Below are 23,360 nucleotides of genomic sequence, written 5' to 3'. Positions count from 1 at the left end.
TGGACTCTTCTCGTGGGGAACACGTGGAAGCATGACAATACAAAATGGAGTCCGAACTTCGGTCAACATAACAGAGAAAACATGATCTATAAGAGGGGAATTAATGTCTTTAGTAAATGCTTAATCACATCGTTGTTTCACTTTACAACAGTTTGGGCACTCCCTGTCCCACACTTCTACACTCCAGGAGGTGCCTGCAGCACCGGGAGTCAGGACTTTACTAAGTGCTACAAAGTGTGGCCCGACACCCGCAGTGTTGGACGTGCATGGGACATGCTCAGGCATGCTCCCGGGCCAAGAACGGGCCTGTCTCCACTTGTCATCTCCCCCAAGAAGACTGGGCTGGGCCATACTCTTTGTCTTTCATGTGCAATAAGGTACCTTCTTAATATACTTTGACTGGAGAAAGTTTTTTTACATTGCTTGCTTACTGTATTGAGTTTGACCACCCAACGGGTCCCTTCAAGCTTTATCATCAGTTAAATTATATTTGGTTGCCATGAGGAAGAAGAAAGTTGTTGGCTGTAACCCCTCTCCTACGCCCCTGCCAAATGAGCTTCCATCGATCTCATGCTAGAGAGAGCTGTAGGGTCATTAAAACTGAAATTGCACTCACAGAGAGAAGGCTCTTCCTAAATTTGGGTCCTGGTTCTAGGACAGGTTCCACGAGTTTGCCCTCGCCAGGCATTACCAATGTGTCAAGAGCAGTAGTGCCTTACAACTCTGAGACTACAGCCATGCCCCCCACTACCATCACGGCGCTGTCGAAATTATCCAGTCGTTTACCGCAAGCAAGTCGTGCTACCACCCCCACACCACTTAGAACATCTAAACGAGGTTCCCGGCAAAAACACCCTAGTAACTATATCATTTCCCCACTGAAAGTTCCCACAGATGTTTCAGACTTGGTGGGTTGCAACTCTCCCAATTCTCCATATTTTCCTGTCGGAGAGGATATTTTCCCAAATTCATATCATCAAGGCTTTTTTTCATTTTCATTTTTTAATCTTTTTTTATTGATTGCAAGGCAAGAATAAAATAGCAGTGCTGCCACGCAGGGCAGTGTAACAAGAAAACAAACATTTGTGATTGACCAATAAGCGATGTTCCTACAACATGATCTTGATGCTACATACCAAGATGGATATTCAAGCTATAACACATTTGTAGATAAGGATGTAACTTAGTGGTCATTTATGGATTCGCTCTGAGCCTTTGCTACCAGATATTGACGTAACACTTCCCAGATATCCTTAGGTTTGGATGAAGATGGAAGTTCTTCAGCGTAGAGTTCGAGATTGTCCTTGCAATACACCATGTCTTTGATCCAGTGATCAGCACGAGGAGCCAGTTTACTCTCCCACGTTATCGCTATTCGCCACTTGGCCAGAAGTAGGGCAAGTCATGCAAATTTCCCCAATGTCCCCTTTATATGTGGCACATAACAGAGTAAGCAAATCAGAGGTGTGCACAGCAGTTGAATACCTCACATTGCATGCATACGTTTCACCACTTCCTCCCAATATTTATAAACAAGTCTACAGCCCCATGTCAAGTGCCAAAAATCTGCATTGGTGGCCACATCTTTTACAGTTGCTCGAGTCTCGGAGACCAAACATGTACAGCCTAAGAGGTGTGTGGTATATTTGGTGAATGTACTTAAAATGAATAATACGCAAATTACCATTGGGGGTGAGTTTGCTGGTCAGTGTGCAAATGTGTTCCTACTCAGCCAAAGTTAGGGGGGGAGCCAATCTATTATTCCATCAAGCTAAACTTTTATCAGCATCCCTCAATTTTTTGTCCCTCACCACCTTGTATAATCTGGTAACCATTCGATGCCTTGTGGGTGCAACCAATAAGAGCTGCAGAGAGAGGAGGGAAGATGGTTCCTCCGGAAACATTGTGTAGTGCGTTTTGATTACAAGTTTCAGCCAATGTATAGTGAATTGAAATAGTGGCAATTGATTTGTGATATATTGTAGCTCTTCGGAAGATATAAAGGACCTGTCAGGATACAGATCCTGCATTCGATCGATACCCACTTCTTTGTCACCGAAAGAGCCGCATGGTGTGCCAGAGGCAGAGCCGAGGCATATCTTTATTCGCAAACCTAGTGTGCCAGGCTGCGATTGTAGTATCTATGGTATTAATTTCTGTGTTTGGCGTGCCTCTTTGCATGTGAGTCAGTATGCACGCCAACGGTATTGGATGGGCCTCGACATCTTCCATCGCAACATGTGGTGTAAAGGCGTGTGGCCTATACCAGTAATACGCGTATTGCGCCTGAGCGCAAAGATAGTAAATATAGAAATCAGGTGCGCAGAACCCTCCCTTCGCATAATCCAATGTAAGTGTATTCCAACCCACTTTGGCTTGCTTACCACCCCATATCAATCTGAGCAGCAAGATTCTCACAGTTTAAAAAAATTGCTGTGATAAAGTTATAGGGATGTTGTTGAAGAGATATAAAAATCGCGGCAGGACAATCATCTTGATTATAGCAATGCGATCTGCTTATGACAAGGGCAGCTGCGACCATCTGTCTACTTGAGTCTCTAATGTCTCACAAGCCTTTCCATAGTTCTCTTTTTTAACAACCTCTGGATTGCGATGCACCCATACACCTAAATATTTACCGGGTTTAGTGGACCATACCAAGGGGTATTCCATAGTCGGGGGGTCAGTCATAGGTATCAATGGTATGATCACTGATTTGTCCCAGTTAATTGTGAAACCCGAGTACAATCTGAAACGGATATGGTTCCCACAGGATGGAGGAAAGATGTCACTGTGACTCTCGAACAAATAGCACCATGTCGTCAGCATATAGGGATATGCCAACGGACGCTGCATGAAAGTTAATGCTGAAACTTTGTGTCGCTGCCTAACCACACACACCAATGGCTCAAGCATTAGAGCGAATAAAAGTGGTGAAAGAGGGCAGCCCTGACGGGTGCCACTCTCAATCTGGAATGGTTCGGAAGTGAGACCTCCCACGCGTGCCGATGGATCAGAGTAGAGCAGTCGCACCCAGCCCAAAAAGACGCTCAGAAAACCCATAAACTGTAAAATATAAAACATATATCTCCATTCAATAGAATCAAATGCTTTAGAAGCATCCAACATGACAGCAGCCGCGGGAAGAGAAGGCTCCAGCACGTGAAACATAGCAAAAATGGTTCTTATGTTGTGGGACGTAGAGCGTTCCGGTATAAAGCCACATTGATTGGGCAGCACAAGACAGGGCATTAAGGGCTGGAGTTTGATAGCTAAAATTTTAGCAAGTATTTTCACATCAAGATTGATCAGCGATAGAGGGCAGTAGAACTCACAAAAATCAGGGGATTTATCTTTTTTAAGTAGTGTGATAATCCCTGCCGGAGGGAGGGTGGTAAACACCAGTCTTGTGGGCTTACGCGTACACCTCCAACAAGTACGGCGTTAGCAAATCAACATAGGCTTTATAGAATTTGGTTGTGAGGCCGTCAGACCCCGGAGCCTTTTTATTGGGCAAGGAAAGTATCGCCGCCTTGATATCGGAAGCATCAGTGGGTTGGCTGAGGTACTGACGCTGACCATCTGAGAGCCAGGCACAGGCAATATCAGTTAGATAATCATCCAGGGCAACACTGTCCATGCTCCCACGGGACGTATACATATTGGCGTAGTTGTCTCGAAATTGATTTACTATGTCCTGAGGTGTGAAGTGTTCTCCCCCCTGGGCATCCAGGATTTTGGTGATGCAGTAGTGTTCAGTGCGAAATTTGAGTCTGTTAGCCAGTTGCCGGCCTGGTCTAACTCCTTCGCCATAAGCCCTGGTTACATGTCGACGTGATGAATAGCGTGTTTTAGTTTCCACCAACTCATATTCTAAAAGCAGCTTGTGTATACTGGTCAATGTGGATGCGCAGGGTTTGGTCGTATAGTCCTTTTCTGATTCTTCCAGTGCCTTTTCTGTCTTAAATAGCTGCCCCCTGATATCTCGTAGAATACCTGATGTTGTGCTAATGCAGACCCCCCGCACGGTCACCCTAAAGACCTCCCACAGGGTAGCCACACTAGTGACCGATCCCACATTCAGCTCAAAATATTGTGTGATAGCGGCCCTACTAGCGTAGTCATAAATAGGGTCCAGCAAGGCATCAGCCTGAAAATGCCAGGTGAATGGGCTGTGCGTAGTGGAAGAGATAGTTAGGGTCAGCTTTACTGGGTTGTAATCAGCTAATGTGCGCGGGAGAACAGAAACATCCGTAACCCATGCATTTGCCTCTTCATTTAAGAGCTAGTAGTCCAGGCTGGACCAACTGTTGTGTGCTGGTGTTGCATGTGTACCCCCTCTTGTTTCAGCATTGCGCAGTCTCCACACATCCAACAAACTCAATTCGAGCATGGCCTCTCATACACATTGGATGACCATGATAGTGCGCCCACCCCGCGGATTTGATTTGTCTCTGTGAGGGTCTAGGTGTGTGTTTAAATCCCCTCCCCCACACATAATGGCTGCATCCGGCCAGGTGCGTAGAACACTGAGCATTCAAGTGAACACTTGTGGGTTATCAATCACAGGTACATAAACATTAAAAATAGTAATCAAGGAAATGCCCAGTTTACCATGTACCATAACACAACACCCTTCATCATCGGAGTAAGTTTTGATTGGTTTAAACGGCATGCCTTTCTTCACCAGGATTATAATGCCCCTAGCATATGTTGTGTACGATGAAGCTACCTTATATCCAGCCCATTTAGCCGCAATCCTGGCCTCTGCTGACTTGCATAGATGCGTCTCCTGTAGGAGAGCGATCCGAACTCCATGTCTATGCAAATACGCAAACACTTGCCAGAACTTTTTGGGGGAATTTAGCCCTCGGACATTCCATGTCAGGCACGTGCATTTATCGCTCATAGCTAGAGTTGACAACACATTGCCATGTCAAAGTGTGAAGCGAGAGATATGCAAAATCGAAATCAAATTAGATGTTTGTTAAGCGCGACTACTCACCTGTAAGGGTCTCAAGGCGCTGAGAGTGTAGGGGGTTTCGCAGGTTCCAGTTCATCAAGGAGGGGGTCTGTCGAAGAGCCAGGTTTTGAGGTTTCTTGCGAAGATGGGGAGCGATGTTATCTGTCTGAGCTGGAGCGGAAGGTCGTTCCAGGCTCTGGCTGCGAGGAAGGAGAATGAGCGGCCTCCCGATCTGGTCTTTCTGGTGCGGGGGACCACTGCATAGGAGAGCTGGGCTGATCGTAGGGTCCTTTGGGGTGCGTGGAATTTGAGTCAGCTGTTCAGGTATGCTGGTCCAGTGTCGTGGAGGGCCTTGTGAGCGTGGGTTAGCAGCTTGAAGGTGACTCTAGCTTTGATGGTGAGCCAGTGGAGTGTTCGCAGGTGCTGGAAGATGTGGCAGTGTCTTGGTAGGTTGAAGACCAGTCTTACGGCGGCGTTTTGGATGTTCTGTAGCTTGTGGGTGAGGTTTTTGTTTATTCCGACATAGAGTGCATTGCGGTAGTCGAGCCTGCTGGTGACCAGGGCGTGAGTGACGGTCTTTCTGTGTTCGAGGGGGATCCAGTTGAAGGTCTTACGTAGGAGGTGGAGGGTGTGGAAGCAGGAGGACGAGACAGAGTTGATCTGGCGGTCCACTTTGAGCTCTGAGTCCAGGATGAATCCCAGGTTGTGTGCATCGTCCATGGGGGTAGGCGGGCTTCTGAGGGTGGGGGGCCACCAGGTGTCATTCCAGGTGTCTGGGTTTGGGCCCATAATGAGTACTTCAATTTTGTTGGTGTTTAGTTGTAGGCAGCTGTTTTTCATCCATTTGGTGACGGCTTCCATGCCTTCTCAAAAGTTGTGTCTGGCGATGTTGGGTTCATTGGATAGGGAGAGGATGAGTTGGGTGTCGTCTGCGAATGACACAATGTTGAGTCTGTAAGTTCTGACGATGGGGGCGAGTGGAGCCATGTAGATGTTGAAGAGCGTAGGGCTGAGGGAGGACCCCTGGGGGAATCCGCCGGTGGTAGGTGTAGGGTCTGAGAGGAAAGGGGGGAGTCTGACCCACTGCGTTCTGCTGGAGAAGAAGGTGCAGATCCAGTCGAGGGCCTTGTCTTGGATCCCTGCACCGTGGAGTCTGCGTATTAGGGTGCGGTGGGAGACTGTGTCGAACGCCGCTGAGAGGTCGAGGACGAGCTGTAATAGTATGTAAACACTGTAACCAGTATGATGGTGCAATCACATTAAGACATCCCCATTGAAATACAGTAGAACCCCACACCCCCACCCACTTTAGCAGTCACAATTTGCCGAAGCCATGCCCCGAAGCACAACAGTCCCCAACATAAAAAAACAAGTGCAGAACATGATATGGGGTGCACCCACGGGGGAATTCCTTGGCACAGAAAACTTCCAGTTGAACCAGGGAGGTGGCCACCATCTGTAATCCAATGCTCCCTTGAGCAAACAGCCAGTGCCAGAATAGAAAAACTTGTAACGACATAGTTAACCATGCAAATGGAACTGTCTCAAACCCACTAAATCGGCAGAGAGTAACGCACTCCCAGAATGCAAGTGCAAGGACACAGCCAATCGTTTTATACAGTCCTGCTAATTATATTCTTAAGTGCAGTCAAACATAAACGTTCTGTCTTATTTCTGAGCATAAAACATACCAAAAGCGACCCTGAGCACATTGACGCCCTCAATATCAGATTGGAGCCCGGTTCACCTGTCCGATGCATCAGTCCTCAGTATGCGATGCGTCAGTGGGAGCTGGCTTCTTATGGCAGAGTGAATTGGCCTGTTTAGGAATGGTGAATATTTTAGCCCTGTCGTCCACACCAATCCGAAGGCGGGCTGGATAGAGCATGGCATACTGGATATTTTCGTTCATCAAGAGCTTTTTCACATGCTGAAATTCCTTCCGTGCAGCCTGAATGGTGACGGTAAAATCGGGGTAGAAAGATAACGTGTTACCTTGGTAGGTGATGGCGTCTCTCTGGTGGGATATGCAGAGCACTGTGTCCCGGTCCCTGAAGTTCAATAAGCGGGCAATGATTGGCCTCGGCGGGGCACCTGGTGGCGGCCGAGTCGCCAAAGAGCGATGTGCCCTCTCCACAATTCGCAGTTCAGAAAAATTGTCGGTGCCACAAACTTCACGAAGCATGTTCTCCACATACGTCTCCAGCCTGCCTACATTCATGGACTCCGGCAGGCCTATTATGCGCACATTGTTGTGCCATGAGCGCGCTTCAAGGTCTTTATTTTTAGCCTGAATGACCGCTAGGATCTTTTCGATGTCATTGGTCCGAGCCATGACCTGCTGTAAACCATCCTCAGCTCCAGATATACGTTGTTCCGCTTCACCAATCCTGACCTCCTGCTTGTCCAGTTTCGCTGATATATGGCCCATGCGATCATTTAAGGGCCTCAATGTTCCCATCGATGGACTGCAGGCTGGCTTGAATGGCATCTAGTGTTTTCTCCAAAGCAGTCAGCGGCTCGGAGGTGGCGTCCAGCTCCGAGTCTGAAGCAGCAGTTTGGGACAGTCTTCCTGATTTACGCAGTTCAAAGTTTAGGCGCGACTGATTCTTGTCTATCTTACAGTTGGCCGCAGGACTGCAATAACGGTGATGCCGGGGCAGCACAGCAAAATCCCATGAACACACCAGCACTGGATCGGATTGTAAGAGTTATCCAGCAGGCACTCTGCGCCCTGGACGGCTGGGGGATGCAGGGCGCACCACCTGGTACCTTCTGATCTGTAGGCCTGTGCGACCCAGCTTTCCCGCACCAGTAGGGGCCAAGTCAGAGCTACCATTTACAAACGGCCAGTCCCAAGGCCCAATGAAGACTGCTATGGCCTGATCTTGAAGTCGGTGCAGAGCTGAACGTTTTGAACTGGTGTGCCTGAGTTGCTCCAGCAGCTGATAGTTATTAGGCACTGTGCGTGCCGAAGGCCCAGAGCGTTCCCTTACGCTGGACTGCAGAGGCAAGCCGCAGCGCCTGAGGAGCAAATAGTACGTCCCAGCCAACACAGCCCGATGGACCAGAGACCACACTGTGCCCTGGAGCGTGTGTCCAGCAGGCTACACGAGTGGGAGGGGGTCCATGCAGCCAGCTATCAGGGAAAGTGCAGGTGTCACCAGCCAAGGTAGGCAATATGCAAGGCCAGGCAGCGAGGTAGGAGGCCGAGGCCCAAACACCCACACACCACGGGCACTCACAACAGAGGTGCCAGGGTCCACCTAGTCACCAGCACGCACCCCCCCGCCCCTGAGACTAGCAGAACAACCGCCAATCAGTTCACCCAAGCGGGGGACACACAAACGGCAATGGTCTCACCGGAGCTGCATTAACAGTGGAGCGTCAGCCAGCTGCAGATCTTGGCTCCCCTGCACTTCCGCGTCGGCTCAAATCCTGGAGCAGCCTCCACTTGCACACTCCCGCAGTGCTGTCGCTCACCAGCAGTGCTTCTCCGGGATCTCCAGTCCACAACGCCCACCAGCAGAGGTCACGGGCCCGCACTCAGCCCGACAGCTAAGTGGGACAAACAGTAATCGCACACCGGCTACCCAGGTCACAGATGATGTACAGCGAGCTAGCCCCAGCCGCGCGTGCACCCCACCACTACCAGCACCGCCGGGGGTCAGCCACCCACCAGACAGCTGAAAAAAGGCAGGCTTACTGTAGGGGCAGTATTCACAGTCTCCAAGGGTCGATACAGGTGTCTTTGATGGTGCAGAAAGAGCCTCAGAAGCGGCGAGAGCAGTGGCCAAAAACGCCGTTCCTCACACGGCCGCCATGTTGCTCCGAGGTCTGTGCGCCGGTGCTCACCACACACGATCAGCGGGGCCTCCAAACACCACTGGACGGCGCACAGGTGTAGCGTCAATGTTATAAATGAGCCGCCCTTCAAAATCTGGCTCGGATGCCGCTCCGGGAGCAGGATATTTGCAGGATAGTGGTGGCGGCCGGCAAAGCTGCACTACAGTGCGGCCATTTTGCTGTGCGCCCTCTAGCGCCCCCCTCAAATCATCAAGGCTTGATTCAATTCAGAGAGGGTTTTCTTGAGAGGTTTAAATCTTTGCTAAGGGCTGAAATCTCCCCCCTACTTTAATGTTTGGCCAATATTGAAACCAAACAAGTGTTGCTGACATCTGTGCTTCCTACTCCCGTCCCACTACTAACAGCAATATACCCAGGGCAGGAGAGCCCCTACAGCAGTTTACTATTCAAGACTCCAATGTGAATTCTGTTTCTTCATCACACACTGCCCAGGGTTTTTGATGAAGCTGAACAACCTTTTGCGGTACAGGCACCTAGCTCCACTTCTGTTGCTACTCCCCTGGGAGCAGGCCATACTGGAAAAGAGCTGTGTAGACAGGGACTATTGCTAATACTGTATCCTCTCAGCCTGACCAGGCCGTTGTGAATCTACCTCCCGCTGTTTGCCCCTATATGGCAGTTCTTATTGGGGTACCGCCACTGCGAAACGAGCAGAAGGAATCCAATGAGGAGTTGTTGAACAAATCTCTAGACATGCTTGTGTGCCATGAAGGGCTGTAAACTTTCCACGCCAAAGACATTTTGATGACTCAGAGATGTGCCTGGATTGGGCAAGACCCAGCTGATGTTTTGGGCGATTGTGTAATTGTGAACTTTAGATTTCCATTTTTGGTACACAACCCACTATTTGGCTCTAGTATTCAAACTGCAATGAGGAGTAATATTAGTTTGGTTAATTTGGGCTCTTTTTATAACCACCCCTGCCCCTCACACTCAAAGATGTATCTTTCCCATGAAGCCTACAGAACCTCAAGCTGTCCGATTCGGAAATATTAATGGGACCCCGCAACAGCTTCCATTTTATCGATCTAAAGCCCCTTTAAACAGAGCAACCTCTCAAGGGCCGTTATTTCCTTTACAAAGACCTGTGGGCCTTTTTTCTATCCCTGCTGCCACCAGATGTGATGCTCTTTCCAGCCCTGACTGACTTTTGGACAAGGCCATTCAAGCTACGCCCCCTTGTACAAACTTAGACACTTTCTCTTCAAAGGGTGGCTCCTCTGGTTTTAGTCCTGCCTGTTCTTATTCCATACTCAGTTGGAATATTGCATGACGTAAGGAGAAGATTGACAGCCCAATTTGGTTGGCCTACATCACTAAGTTTGATATCATTGCTAGGCAAGAAACTTGGGCTACATCTTTAGTAACCTGTGATGGTTATGCATGCTATTTCAATCAAGCCATCTCCTCTTTTTGATGTAGAGCCGAGGGTGGGCTCTCGATCTGGATCAGCCTAAGTCTTCAAGTAGAAACTACAGCAAACGATATACTAATAAGTCTACATGATTTTATGATTTGATACCCTGTCTTTCTTTGAACCTAATTTATATACTCTTTTGCAACACAGCCATATGTGATAGCAGCCTTTGAGGCTTGAGAGTGACTATAGTACTAACTGAACATGGGTAAGAAATACTCCTACTCCAATTTACTCGATAAATGAAATGTGGTGGTGGAATTTGCCCAGTTTTCTTTACCTAGTAACTGCACTATACATCTATTTGTTAATCTTGTAAATATCTGTTTTTCTTTCTCCATACAGAAGTAGACCCCATGATTGAAACTTTGTGGGCTATTTGTATGTATCATATGGCCTACAATGAAGAGTACAGCGGGAGGTAGATTCACAACGGCCTGATCAGGCTGAGAGGAGCCAGTATATGTTTTTTCTGCACAAAACTATTTATAGAGTGACATTATAGTCTTCTTTGGTCTGCATCTGAATCCCAGTTGGGGTCCCTGAAGAGCAGAAACATATTGACCCTGATACTATAGGGAGTATTCTTTACAGACATCCATTTATTCTGCTTTTTAATCCTGTCCACTGGAGGCACTGGAATACAATTGAGTTTTTGCCTACCAGGAGAGGGCTGGTCTCTAATTACTCTCTCACTTGTTTTTGTTAAAAAACGAGATAGCATCTAGCACTCTTCACTTCACTTTTACATCTCATGCTCTTTCATTCCCCCCTATAAAACACCTCTGCTCCTCTCCGTCGGAGAGTTGCAGCCCACACCAAATACCATGCGATACAGGTGTGAGGAGGGACCCAATGATGAAGCATGTCACCCAATGGTGAGGGAGGGTTTGCGTCCTAAGAAAAGCATTCTTCTTTATAACTTTTTTGCTTTGAAAGACCTTTCCTGGTTTTCCTACATATACCGGACGTACTTCTGTTTAGGTTTAACTTTCAAAAGTTGCCATTTGTAAAATGGTTTGTTTAAATTTAACTTCAGCGACAAGTCAGTTTGAGTGTAACGATTTGTTTCATACCTTGAAGTACCAGTTTTAGTAGTCTTATTTGGAAGCTAGCCCCGTTCATTTGTCAGCATGTAACTCCAGAGCTACTAGCCTTTCTACTGTAAAACGACAATGCAGGCTGTTTATTGTGGGTAAGGCATACAAAAACACATGTCCTTCTTTTTAATAGATTGCACTCTGCTGTAGGTGTGACTTACATAAATTAAAAAGGAAGGTTTGGCCCTTGCTATAGAATGAAACAACAAAATTGAGTTAGCAGTTTAAATCTGCTCTACCAGTCTGCCATTGCTTTTCTTCATCTCACTCTTGGTGGCACAATCAACTGCTTCATTCTACGAGGGACTTTTAGCTTGCAGCCCCTGGGTGCCAATAGGAACTTAGAAGAATGTTAACTTATGCCAACTGAGGGTAAGCCAATTAAACATATACTTTTAGGATCAGAGCACTGCTACTCAGGCCTGGTTTGCAGGTCTCAGTGCACTTTCAGAATCTTAAAACCTGCAGCATCAGTCCAAGTGTTTGGGAGTGATCATTCAAAAAGAGATATTTCCTTAGAAGACTGCGCCTATGTGCACTTCAAAGCGGAGGCACTGATCCCTCTGCAGGCGGATGCAGTTAGTGACTCCACCCACCTGCAGAGGATGTCTGGGGATTTTGTGGGACCCTTTCAACTACCTCCAGTGGGCTGTCCTCAGGGGAATGAACTGACAGCACACCATCTTTTTGTGGTGCACAGTTGGTGTGCATCCTGACAACCTCTTTGCCTCTGTGCCCATGTCTATAATACATCGCCGGTGCAGAGACAAAGTGTTTCCCTCATTTGAATGTTGCTACATCCTCGTTCAAATGGGTATACACCCTCTTAAGATAGTGGTGGCATTGTAAGTGCACCAGGGGCCCTATTACACATAGGGCGCACTTTCCTTGCTGGACCACGATGCACCTTAAAACAGGTGCACCCTATTACACTGAATGCAGTGCCCCCAGGGCAGTCACAAAGTCATGCTATCCTGGGGGCAATGCAATCAAGTGAAAAAGAGAGCGACTTTCAAGCAGCCGTTCCGTGTTTCACTGTGCAGTCAGAAACCTGCCTGCACTTGCGGGTGCAGTGAGTGACTGCAACAGCCTACAAGGGGATATCCTGGCTGGGCGGTCCATAGGACCCCAGCAAGAGGGCTGCAATCAGGAAGTGCACTGGCAGTGTGCCATCATTTAGGTGGTGCACTGTCAGTGAGTCTCTTTACAGCTTATTAGCCTCTGCGCCTGCACCTATAATATGGCATGGGTGCACAGGCAAAGAGATTCCATAACTTGCATGGGGTCACTGGTGATAGCGCTGGTGCTATATGCACCAGCGTTCTGTATTACAGAAAGGACTGCACAAGAGTATGTAGCCCTTTGTGTAATACCAAAGTGCTCTGGGGGCTCGCAAAGCAGGCACACATGCCCTTTGTGCCCCGGGGCACTTTTCATAATACGGCCACAGAGATATTTGTATCACAGCCGGGCTTACTAGACTAATGCATCCACTGTAGGGGCCTGTGTTTAACTGCATGATCACAGGTTCAAATCCCGGCAAGTCACTCAGCCTTTCATCCTTCTGGAGTCGATGAAAAGAGGACTTTTGATGTGGGTAACAATAAACATCTGTTATCCAAGAGACCCATAGGTGAACATGCACTTTACAAATACTGAGGTTATCTTTTTCCTCCTCACTTCACATCAAAAATGCCTTAGCAACAGCAACACACTTGCTTCATTCTTCTTAAGTGCCATGTTAGGTACAAAATTCACATCAGTATAAATTGACCTGAGGATCTGTGACACCTGGAAACAAATCAGGGGCCATTAGGTCTTAAAGAATTGGCTAATCATATACCCTGCCGTTAATAAAAATAAGCAAGTTCATTATGAATTTGAATGACACCCGCATGTGCTATAAAGTGCCTGTGTTCTAAAAAACATGATCCAACCTAGTTTGTTATTAAAAGGGAACATAACATTATAAAGTTTGCTTATAACATTAGGGAGTGTCGTACATGACTAAATAGAGCAAGTTATGAATATCAATGAAAATGCATGTTAATTTGTTTTCTGAACATCTACACTGTATTATTGGTTTTAGCCATTGACCTGATAATCATGGTAGCCTGCGTAATGACTGCATTTATTTCTTTAGTTTTCATACAATCTCATTATCACTGCAGATCTCTCAAACCTATGGCCCAGTCTTCACTGTGTACTTGGGCCCTAGACCAGTGGTTGTGCTTTGCGGGTTTGAGGCAGTGAAAGAAGCTCTGGTGGATCAAGCAGATGACTTCAGTGGACGAGGAAATGCGCCTTCATTCGAGATGGTCACCAAGGGATACGGTAAATATGTATACTTAATCACTAGCGAACGTAATATAGATGATGGTGCACCACGTCTTCTCACAATAAAGGGCCTGATTCTGATCTCGTTCGGAAAGCATTGCAACCAAATCGGTTCCGGAATGCTTTCCGGACGACTCGGATCGGAGTAGTCCGACGGAGTTAGTACAATGCATCTGTATGCTTCTGGATATGATTTGGTTGGGCTCCCATTGACTTCAATGGGAGCCTGTGTTCCAAACGCGAACTCAGGCTCCCATTGTAAAAAGGATCAGTTGGGGAAAAGAGTGCACCATGTGGTGGGCACCCCATGGTTCCTGCCACACTGTGCATGGGTGGGAAGAGGGGACCCATGGGTACCCCCACAGATCCAATTCAGAGGGCCCCAGGTGAAGGGGGGCCTGCTACAGGCCCCCAAAGACCGATTCGGGGAGCCGATCTGTTCCGGTCACACCGAATCGGAAAGGCTGTCCGAATCATTCATCGTACCTGCTCGTTCAGAAACTAAGTCCATAGCGCTGCACGAATTAGATCCAAAAGGCTCGACCTGTACGAATGCCTTCCAGAACTAATTTGGACAGCGCAAACGGTTTCCAGGCATTGTACTTGGTAGTTCGGAACAGGGAACAAGCCGGTCAGAAACAAGGGCTCCGGATCGGATTCACCAAACCCGAATCCGATTCAGAGCCCTTCCGAACAAGATCGGAATCAGGCCCAAAGTTGTGAAACATATTTGAGAATATGAAACCTTGCACTGATTCCTTATATTTTATTCAACGTACTTTATTACATTTTATTTAGTTAACTTCTGCAGGACAATAATGTCATCAAATCTTTACTACAGCGAGCTTGCTGAAAATACAAGTAATAAACATATGAATATGTGTTACTTACCCCATGTCAGGGTCGTCCTCCTTATCTAGCTGGTCTTCCTTTATGGGGAAGCATGTCCAAATTTTTTTCCCTCTTGTTTATAACTTTTTGTAATGCTGTGTTTAACATTTAGCAGGTATACTTAGATATTGCTGAATTCTGAACTGTTCTTTTTTCTGCATATTTACAAACGTGGAGTGGAGGGGAATCAAGACCCATTTGAGACATTACCTTGAGTCAGGGCACCTTGCCACGCTCAACAATAGCACCTCTCACAGTGCAGTTATAGTTAGGACATAGTTGCCATAGGAAAGTGTTTTTTTTTGTTTTGCTAATAACTTTGGTGTCGTTTGATGAATCTTCAAGAAACTTTCTGAAAAACATTCATCTGCCTCTGCATCTTTCAGAAAATTTTGTGCTGATGCGTCAAGCGGCGGCCAAGAAAATCGCAGTCCCAAAATATTGATTTCCCAAGTTAATTACCATAGGAAAGATTCCCGTACAATACAGAAATAAACGGCTTCAGCTGTTTGAGAAATATTCCTATTTGGTGAACCTTCTGATTGCCCTAGGGAGATATTTGTTCCGTCAGCCATTTCGGTACTGTGGGATTGGTCATGCGGCACTGGCCGATCTGACTGTCTAGCTCCAAGTCTGAAAGAAATTTTGCAGCTGCCATTACAGGATTCAAGGACTCTATCCCTGTGTCCTAGATTTTTTTAAATAAAAAGAGCATAAGGGGGCGTGGCCAAAATGGTGGCGGTGTAGCACCGTTTCTTCAGTGCTCTGCTCACCAGGGCTGATCAAGGCATCCACACGGCGCTTTAGAGAACCCGGTAGTGCTGAAATTGAAGCCCTGTGGTACCGGACGCCAGCAGTTGGTGTGGAACTGGGATCTCCCCCGACAGTGCCATGACCTGCACTACAGAAGCTGCGACCGAGGACAGGCCCTGAGAACTGGACTACAACGTGACCGCCGCACCCAGCTGACACCGCGGGAGAAGGCCGCCGCGCTCGTGGTGATCTCCGGTGGCGGTCCCTACGAAGACCCTGTAGTGCTCCTGTGAGTGCCAACCCACAATACCTGGGAGCGTGCCTGCAGAGGTGAGAAGGGCCAGACGGACACGGTGGCTGCAGTTGCAGAGACTCGGCTTATGGCTCAGCAACCAGGCCACATTGCTGCTGAGCGGCCGTATTCAATACCTTTGTCCTGGTGAGCCAGCATCGGAAGCCATAGGAGGTGGAGGCACCCGGCTTGGAGTGCGATGGGGCCTGTGGGGACACAGACGACGTGTAATCCCCACAGTGCAGGGTGACCCTGGAGCTGCCGATACCCCTGCAGCCTCCCCGGGAGAGATTCCTGAGCTAGGCCTGGTGGCCTCACACAGCATGCTGCCAGGGGAGGAGCCTGGGGCTGCAGCAACCCATTGCCGTTGTTAACAGAGAAAGGCCCGACGGATGCAGGGGACTCTCCTAGCAGGTAGGCCGGGCCCTACTGGGGGCTGGGTGGCATGCAAACAAGCAGGACAATCGCACTGGGAACCAGAGACTGTCTGCTGGCCCTACACAAAACCCCGGGGCCAGCACTGACTTGCCGCTAAGCTTGATCAAGCCGAGACCTTTCCTTTGGGTGCAAGGCCTTGGAGCTCTGCACACGCCGACTGTTACATGGGAGCCCTACCATCAGTTTGAAAGCGTGGCCTCCCTAGCTCACAAGGGTGTCAGCGCAGACGAGGAGAAGGGTAGGAGTTCTCAAGGTGTTGGAGCATAGATCGTCTCCCTCACCTCATGCCCCCCAGAGAGCAGATTCAATTGGTAGCGGGACAGGAGCCAGAGGTCACTGACACAAGTGTTGACTGGAGGAGGGTGGAACACGACTCATGGCCCACCGACTGGGCAGTCTCCTTGCCCCGCTCAGCAGTGCCCCACAGAAATGCCTACACAATGAGCGAAGAAGGACCCCACGATTAAAGACCTCCTCCAGAAACCAGGCACCAAGAAAACTGGAGGACACAGATCCAAACAGTAGGGGGCCCCTCCCCTCGAGAAAGATATGGAACATGTTCGGGAGCACACCGATGATCTGATAACTCAGGGCTTTCTGAAAAAATTGTTTAGCGCACTCAGGGGGTCATTAGGATGGTGGACGGACTGGAGTCCGTCTGCCATCCTGGTGGGAACCGGGACCGTCCGTCATGCATGCGGCGGTCCCGCACACCTGATCAGGATGCGACTGCCACCATGGCGGTCGGACCTTGCTCTTTAACATTGCGGTGGGTGCTGCTGACAGCAGCACCCGCCCCGTTGTCAAAATTCCATGTTGTGCATTTCACTGCACTACGTGGCAGGCACCACCTGGTGCCTGCCATGTAGTGCTGTTAAATGTAGGGGGGTACCATGGGTACCCCCCAAGTGCACCCTCACCTCCCCCCAACACTTGGGGGCCCGCAACGGGCCCCCATAACAAATCCCCACCAGCCTTTCTGTAAAGGCCTGCAATAGCCAGCATCCTAATTTGGTGGATGGTGCCTGCTAGGCACCGCCACCATTTTGGACTATCTGATCCGTCCACCAGGCAATCTGTTAGATTGCTTTTGTTGGACCCGTGGCGGACGGTCTTTGTGTCTGCCACGGTCCGAGCGAGATTCCCTCCACCATCATGATGTGGCGGGTGGAATCTCGCGGTCAAAATGCATAAGGACCGCCACCACATGGCTGGCGATGATGGGCCGTCCACAATCGTAATCGGCCCCTTAGGGAGGACTTTGCAGGCCTACGGCAAGATGTAGCCTCGAATATCAAACAGCTGAGGACGGAGGTCCAGGAAATTGGTGACCGGGTGGACTCCTTGGAAAGAAATGGGGATTGCAGAGAAGAAGGAATCACTGTACAAGCCCGGGAACTGATAGACCGGCGGAAACACAACGAGGAGCTCTATCTCAAGTTGGAGGATCTTGAAACCCGCTCTAGACGGTCAAATATATGCATTAAAGGTGTGCCACTTGAGGTGGAAGGTCACAAGCTGGAAGATTGGGTGATTCGCTACGCTGCACCAGCTCTAGGCGATAAGGATATTATCTTGGACCGCACCCACCGTGCCGGTCGGCCTGCCTCCAGACCGGGGCAACAGCAAGATATCCTCACCTGTCTCCACTCATACAGGCAGAAGGTCCGCTACCGATGGGGGCCACCCCTTTAGACTATCCTTTGTCTGGAATAAAGAGTTACGAGTGGTGCGATCCCCCAAAGAAGCACAGGGAGTACTCAGGATCGAACAGGAAGAAGAAGGAGGCCCCCGATCCACTAGAGGAAGGCTCTGCATCTAAGGCACCACCCAAAATTAATCGAAAACAAGGTCCTAGAAGGAAGGAAAGCAAAAAACCCTCTGAACAGGAAAGCCAGAAAGAAAGGGAAGCTCTGCTGCGTCAGTCCCAAAACCGCGAGGGTGCTATTGGCCCCCTGAATGAGTGAACCCACTTGGCACACTTATACGAGGCATTCGGGCTGAGAAGTCTGACTGATAGGCCTTGGGGCAAGCAACTTTGGCCCTAGCTAGGGGAGCCCACCCCTTTAGAGGCGATGACCGACTACTGGCTACACAGACCCATGCACGATGGTGCAATCCACAGCAGTTGGATGTCGGATCATCTGTTTAATTTGTTTTCTTTGTTCTGTCTCCTTTTCACCTTTCTTGTTCTTCTATCTAAAATCTCGACATCAGTGGTCTCCACTAGCATAAGTAGGGACATGTCCCGACCCGATGGACTATTCATGCCACAGAAAGGTCTAGGGGGCACAGAGTCACCTCCGCAATGGGCACCCACCTGAGTCTTGCCATGGCTTATGCCTATATGTCCCCCTATAACAATTCTTAGGGTCCTAATCATGAGTTTTAATGTCCGGGGACTTAACTCACCCATCAAACAGCGGGGGCTTCTTGCAGTGCTGAAAGAGGCTAAGTGCAATATCTGCCTTTTACAAGAAATGCATCTCTTGCGCGCCGACTGGAAGCGCCTCAGGTCGAAATGGTTTGACAGACAGTACTTCTCATCTGGGGCTGGGAAAAGGGCGGGGGTAGCCACCCTCTTGGCAACTCAGTTCCAGGGGACTGTACTGGGTGTTCGGCAGAAACACCGGGCAGGATGTTAGCACTGAGGGTGTCTCTGGGAAATTACACATACACAATAGCTTCTGTTTACAGTCCTAACGAACAGCAGGAAACCTTCTTTCGGGACTCGCTGAATACTATCCTCGAGTCTCTGGAGTAAGATCTGGTTGTGGGGGGGACTTTAATCTAGCTCCAGACGCCCAGATGGACAGATCGTTTGTGCGAGTGGGTCACTCTGGATCCCTCTCAGACTCCATGCTACAGAGACTGGGGGAAGTTGGGCTGACGGACGCTTGGAGACACCGATATCCTAATGCTAGGGAATACACCTGCTTTTCCACCTGGCCCCAAAACAATGTGCACATAGACCTGTTCTGGACCTCCCCAAGAGTCACAAGGGCCATAGGGGATGCTGCGATTGGGATGGCGGCACTTTCGGATCACTCCCTGATTTCCCTTATTTTGCCTGAGGGATCTCACGGCCAGATGGTTTGATGACTGAACCATAACTCCTCACATACGACTCCAATGTCACTGAGATACGTGCACTATACAAGCCTACTTAGCAACCAATGATGACGGCTCAGTCACCACCCCCTTGGTGTGGGATGCGTTGAAGGTGGTCATACGGCGTGGATTCCTAGCTATTGTGGCAGATTTGAATAAAGAGAGGAGGGATAAGCGGGAGAGCCCAGAAGCCCAGATCAGAGAGCTGGAGGGAGTTCACAGCCGGACAGGGGCGGTCCAGATGTGACGGCTTCTTAATTCAGCAAGGAGGCAACTAGGAGCCCTAGATCGCGACTGGGCCAAATACGCTCTTTTGCGCACTAGGCAACACTACTACGAGGTGAGGAACAAGCTGGGAAGCTTTTAGCTCATCTGCTTCAGGCCCAGACAAATGCCCGCTGCATCGCAGCGATTAGGAATGGTCGAGGAGAGACCCTCCGATCGGACGAGGACATTGAGGCCGAATTTGAGTCCTTCTACACTGCTCTCTACACAGTGGATCTATTAGATCTGTCGGCGGCCGAGGACTACACTTGAGGGACACCGGTGTTCTCCCTACAACCCCGGACGCTGCCAAGTTGGAAGCAGATATCCAACTTGAGGAGGTCGTGCGGACTCACCCCTGGGAGAGCCCCAGGGGAGGACGGCTTTACAGCTGATTTTTATAAAGTATTTACATCTGACCTCATCCCTCTCCTTTCCCGACTGTTCAATACTTTCAGTGATACTGGGAGTCTGGCCCCAATGATGTCAATGGCGGCAGTGGTCATGATACCCAAACCGGGAAAGAACCCTCTGGACTGCATGTCGTATATCCCTTTTAAACATAAATTTGAAGATTTTTACCAGTATCCTAGCGGCCCCACCTTACCCCCCATATGCAAGGATTGGTGGACACAGATCAGTCAGGATGTATCCCCGAGCATAATTCTAGCAACAGGACCCGGACACTGTGCCACCTTCTGGATAAAACTCAGCGCACACAGATACCTGCAGTGTTCCTGTCGGTCAACGCCGAGAAGGCATTTGACCGGGTCCACTGGCCCTACCTGAGGCAGGTCTTGTACAGATTTGGCATTGGGGAGCGATACTTGTGCTGGGTGAACTGCATGTACAAAGACCCAGAGGCACGTATCAGAGTAAAAGGGGTTGCTTCCCGCCCCTTCCATATTGAGAGGGGGACTAGACAGAGGTGCCCGCTCTCACCCCGTCTCTTCACGCTCTATATGGAGCCATTTACCAAAAGAATCAGGCAGCTCCCCGCCATCACCGGGATTCGGATGGGCGACAGAGAACATAAGATTTCGCTTTATGCAGACAATGTGGTACTTTTCTCACACAGCCATCGCTATCCATGCCCTCCCTCTCAGTGGAGATAGAGACCTTTAGCTCAGCCCCGAGCTCTAAAATAAACATTTGGAAGACACAGGCTCTTAGCCTAACTCTTCCCAAAGTTGACCAACAAACACTGGTGACGCAGTTTCCATCAGTGTGGGCTTCTGGGGTCATTACTTTCCTGGGTCTGCGAATATTCCCTACTGTTGAGAAGATAGCCCAGGTGAACTACTCAGAGCTTCTAGATAAGGTACAAAGGGATCTCCTCACTTGGAAGAAGCACACAATGTTGTGGCTGGGCAGGCTGTCGATCATCAAAATGACTCTCCTACCTCATATCTTATATATAATGTAGACCCTTCCACTTCACCCCCCACCTAGACTAGTGGCCCAACTCTAGCAACTCATGGGGAGGGTAGAAGGCACGCATGGCTCACCACCTGACGCATCTGAAGCAGGAAGACAGGGGACTTGAAGTTCCACACTTCGGGCAATACTTTGAGGCAACACAATTACGCTATATGACAGAGTGGTACAAATTGCAATCGGAAAAGCACTGGTGTTTCATGGTACGGGCCATCGCGGGCATATATATTTGGAAGGTTCCCTGGCTCCCTAAACAACACCGCCCGGTCGGGGTGTATATCCCCCTGGTTTTGAGGTCCACCCTTTGGGTTTGGGACAAAGTGCAGGGGAAGTGCAGGCTATCATCCTCTATGTCACCCCTGACATCCTTAATAGGCAACCCCGACTTCCTCCCAGCTGGCAAAAGGAATGGTTATTTGAATTAGCAAGAGGCCAATTGCAAGAGAATAGGTGACCTTTTCAACGAGCGGGGTGTCATGGACTTCCCCCAATTGATGTCAGGCTTCGGGTGACTTGTTAGTAAATCTGACCCTCAATTTGTATGTGGTTTCCTCGTGGTCAGCCATTCAGTGCAATTCAAGCAGCTATTTATTAAGTGAGGGCAAGGAGGATTGTCGCCAGTGTCGGAATATGCACACCTTTGCTGTTTCTAGGGAAGTGGTCAACCATTCATGTTCATGTGAGGTAATGCTGTTGTAATGGAGAAGGGCAAGCTGGTGGGAAGGGTGGGACATTGTTGCACTTCCGAGGATGTCTCCACCTGTGCATCCAATAGGCTATGAGAGCACATCAGAACCATAGGATGAGGAACAAGGTCACAGTGAGTGTTCCTACATCACCAGCAGAGGTCATGGGGTAAAGGTTTTGCCCTGTGAAGCTTCTACGGGGACCAAATGCCAGTTCTCCAGAATCTTAATATATAGGGCTTTCTGCAGGTACTCCTTGAGGATACTGTCATGATCAAGGAGTAGTGATGCCCAGGCCTCCTGGGTAGTAAGCATTCCCCAAGTGCACTGCCACTGTAGTCTGGTAGTGGTGAGGAATGGAAGACAGTATTGCACTTTAATGAGGATCAAATTGATGCCAGATACTATTCCCCTGAACTGGACAAAAGCATGAAGATACTGGAGGAGAGGGGACAAGGGTAGCTCCATCGGAGGTGGTCTGCAGGTGGTGCGGAGGGAATGTATCAACTGGAGGCCAGTAATTAGTAGGCTTTAGCCTATATTTTGTCCTCAAGAGTGTGTACAATTTGAGTCTCCCCTCTCTGAAGACATGATTAAGCTGCTGTATGAAGTGCTCAATCCAATGCCTAGAAGAACGTGTGGAGGTGACACCCAGAAGGTTATGTGCCTCCTGCCAGGTCGTGGCTGATGCTGCTAGAATCGAGTTTTACACAACCATTAGGTTATTGTCCAAGAAGTACAGGGTCAGTGTCGAAATTTGGAGAAAAGAGTAGGTGGCATTCCAAGCGGGCTAATATTAGGTTCTTCCTTCCCAGGTGCAGGTGGCCTGCAATGTAGGTTGTGTAAATGGCCAGATTGCAAGAGGACAGACGAGGAAGAAGCAGACTTCCTACTGTCATGTCAGTCGAAAGTCAGGGTACCCAGATCCTTGGTTTGCACCCACTTCAGACGTAGGATTAAAGCTTCAATGCATGCTAGGAGAAGTTCTTGGATATTCTAAGGGGTAATATGCTGAAGACATATTGGTAATGGGGTGCCATGGTCATCTTTGCAGTCTGCGATTTTCCCCCATAGAGATAAGTTATGGTGTGACCTCTTCAGTAAGTCCTGGTCGGAGCGTGCAACGAGGAGGAGAAGAATATCATCCAGCCAACTGGAGAGCCACTGTTAATAATAATACTCAAGTAGCGCAGAGCTTCTGTAATCCATGTAATGGTATAACATTGAATGCATGCTCATGTGGTGACCTTAGTCATCTGGAGGGCTTCACTTTTTTACCAGTTAATTCCATATTCCCAATAGAGTGGAGAAATCATTTTTTAATAGGCATCATAGCTGCTATGAAAGACCGTAGTTGGGTCAAAAGGAGCAGGATACCATCCACATAAAGAAAGATCCTTTTCTCTCCAGCTTCTGTGGGGAGCCGTACCATCTCCCATGCCCTCTGATTGGTTGCAGATAACATTTTCATCATGAGAAGGAACAGCAGCGGGCAGAGGGGTGTGCCACTGTTTACCTGGAAGAAATCCAATAGGACCCTCCTCAAGACACCTCATCAGTGGAGGAATTTTACAGGAGACAAACCTTTCCAATTAAATAATTTCCCAGTCCCATACAGGACATGACTTGAAAGAGGTATGGCCAGTCTAACTAGTCGAATGCCTTTTCGGCATCCTTTGAGATTTCCAGGGTCTTCAATTGGTCATCTCTCATACGCCACAGGAGGTGTGCTAGGGTCCTATGGTGATTGCAGGATCTACAGTCTGATACAAAGCCCAGCTGTTACTCGTGTATAAGCTGAGTG

General features: G+C 48.9%; 1 protein-coding gene across 2 annotated transcripts in view; it reads left to right on the top strand.

Annotated features, from left to right (window-relative positions):
* LOC146798112 (cytochrome P450 2G1-like) overlaps nt 1-23,360 on the top strand; it is a 1,220,160-nt gene that overhangs the window by 83,191 nt on the left and 1,113,609 nt on the right. For both annotated transcript variants that reach the window (XM_085625336.1, XM_085625335.1), the window contains exon 2: nt 13,519-13,681. In XM_085625336.1, the coding sequence (XP_085481462.1) occupies nt 13,519-13,681 (163 nt within the window). The remainder of the gene's footprint in view (nt 1-13,518; nt 13,682-23,360) is intronic.

This window comes from Triturus cristatus, chromosome 9 (genome assembly GCF_964204655.1).
Source record: "Triturus cristatus chromosome 9, aTriCri1.1, whole genome shotgun sequence".
In the NCBI taxonomy this organism is placed as follows: Eukaryota; Metazoa; Chordata; class Amphibia; order Caudata; family Salamandridae; genus Triturus; species Triturus cristatus.
This window is presented reverse-complemented; position numbering and strand designations above follow the sequence as displayed.